Below are 2100 nucleotides of genomic sequence, written 5' to 3'. Positions count from 1 at the left end.
TATCATTATTAATTAGCACCTAGCTTGTTTGTTTGTATCTGACCATCAAGTAGTAGTTGTTGAATAAACAGTGGATACTCTGGTAGATATGAAGACAGGAGAAAAAGGATGAGAGGAAGGAAATTCTGAGACCTGTGGAAGATGTGTAAGTAGAAGGAAGACATTCTAAAGCAGGCATGTTGCCCAGCTTTCATTTCTTGCTTCCCCAGTTCCCTGGTAGGCTGCCAAGACAAGGTGGAGCTCTGGCTAGTATTCTGTAGGTTTCTCCCCATCTCCAGGTTTGGGTTGGGGCTACCCATATCCTCACTCTTCAGTTCACTCAGCTCTCTCTTCAATGTTTCACACTCTTCCTCTTCCTTCCCTTCACATGCCTCTCAGTTCTGCGCAATCAGGGCTGGAGTCTTGGAAGAAACAACCACCATTTGCAAAGTTATCATACTGTAATTTTCAGTGAGGAGGTTCCTGGCCTCCAGTTCATGGCAGAGACCATCCTATCTGTGTTGCTCTCCAGCACAGGTGTCCTCTGATGGAGAGAGGGGCACCTGCCTGTCCTTAGCCAGGAAGGGTTTCCAAGTGGAAGACTGGAGAGAGAAATGGAAAGAAGGATAATAAAAATGGGAAAACGAAGGAAGAGAAAAGGTAGATGACAGAAGAAGGGAAATCAATTCTACTTGGAATTCAGAGTGTTCCTGAAAGTGCAAATTGGAATGTCCCCATAGCAAAGATGCCAGTGAGTATGCAACTTGATGGATGAGATGTCCCCAAGGACCAATCCCTGGGCAACCAGGCTCTCCTCCACCCCTGCCAAGATGTGACATCACTCAGAAAGGGTTTCCTAGAAGAAGGAAAAAATAACTTGAAAAATCTATGTCAGTAGTTTGTATCATAAAACCATTGAACTAGGGAGGAGAAAAGCCCTTGGGGTCATCTTGTCTCCATGCCTGCCTCAGTGGTTGGTCTGAGAGGCGAGGCACTGAGCAGTTGCTGTGGAATGGGCAATGAGACCAGCTAGGGTGGGGTTCCTGCTTAGGGGCAGTGAAGGAGGAATGGGTGAGGCAGCAGATGGGAATGCTTCCAGTTTCTCTGCCACCTGTAAATGTGTCTAACAGCTGGCCTCTTGCCCCTGTCCCTCCCAGGAGGAGTCTTCCCTCCACCCAGGCTCTCCAGCTCCTCCTTTCCTCTGGGACTGTGATCTCTCAATAGCCCCCCTCTTCCTCTTGTTGCTTCTGTCTCCCTTTCCTCCCTTTTTATTCTCTGCTTATAAGAGAGAGAAGATAACTTACTTAGCTCTTCAAGGAATTGCCCTGAAAACAAAAAGAAACAAATACATGATCAGTGGAAGATGAATAGCACCTTCCCCACATCCTCCCTGTGGATATTTGGAGTGACCCACACTGCCCTTTCCACTGGGGGACCCCACAGATCCAGTAAGTGGTTCTCTTCACAGTTTCTCAGAAGAGCCTGGGGTTGGGCATGGGGACAGAGGAATAAGGAAATTCCAGCTCTCCTAATCTTGAGCCCTGGTTCTATTCTCTTTTGGCTTCCCATTCAAAGCTGACTTGGTTCCCCACTATTTGGTGGTCTTGCCTGCTGCCCAGCCACTGCACCTGCTAGTCTTCGATGTAGCCAGTTGTAGCAGATGATCAAGGCAACCAGGGGTCCAAGAACCGGCACAATTACAAACAGGGTTATCTTCCAGCAGGGCACCCTCAGAAAGTGGGGATCTGAATTGTTCACCAGAACAAACAGGGTTAACATGTGTTCCCCCTCATGCCCCACCCACCTTTCTTTTTTGGTTCCTTAACCTGGGATCCTAGAACACCAAAGGACTCTGGGGACAGAATTCAGAGAGTCCATAAATTTGGATGAGAAAAGTACTGCCTCCTTATTTTCATTAACTGGATTTAACATTTTCTTTCATTAAAAATGTAACAACTGACCAGGCACGGTGGCTCACACCTGTAATCCCAGCACTTTGGGAGGCCGAGGCAAGCAGATTACGAGGTCAGGAGATCAAGACCATCCTGGCTAACATGGTGAAATCCTGTCTCTACTAAAAAATAGAAAAAATTAGCCGGGCATGGTAGCGGGCACCTGTAG

The 2100-nt window shown here is 47.5% G+C and overlaps 1 protein-coding gene across 12 annotated transcripts in view; it reads right to left on the bottom strand.

Moving 5' to 3' along the window:
• Positions 1-37: 37 nt before the first annotated feature.
• MOG (myelin oligodendrocyte glycoprotein) overlaps positions 38-2100 on the bottom strand; it is a 20639-nt gene continuing 18576 nt past the window's right edge. For 2 of the 12 annotated variants that reach the window (XM_011992309.1, XM_011992367.1), the window contains 3 exons: positions 1608-1724; positions 1284-1304; positions 422-835 (listed from right to left, as the gene is read on the bottom strand). In XM_011992309.1, the coding sequence (XP_011847699.1) occupies positions 822-835; positions 1284-1304; positions 1608-1724 (152 nt within the window). In that variant the 3' untranslated portion in view covers positions 422-821. Of the gene's footprint in view, positions 1305-1607; positions 1725-1783; positions 1832-2100 lie in introns of all 12 variants that reach the window. The other 10 variants (XM_011992278.1, XM_011992344.1, XM_011992319.1 and 7 more) reach the window with 9 other exon arrangements.

This window comes from Mandrillus leucophaeus, unplaced genomic scaffold (assembly GCF_000951045.1).
Source record: "Mandrillus leucophaeus isolate KB7577 unplaced genomic scaffold, Mleu.le_1.0 Scaffold1102, whole genome shotgun sequence".
NCBI lineage: Eukaryota > Metazoa > Chordata > Mammalia > Primates > Cercopithecidae > Mandrillus > Mandrillus leucophaeus.
The sequence above is the reverse complement of the archived record's forward strand: the minus strand, read 5'-3'. Positions and strand labels throughout refer to the sequence as shown.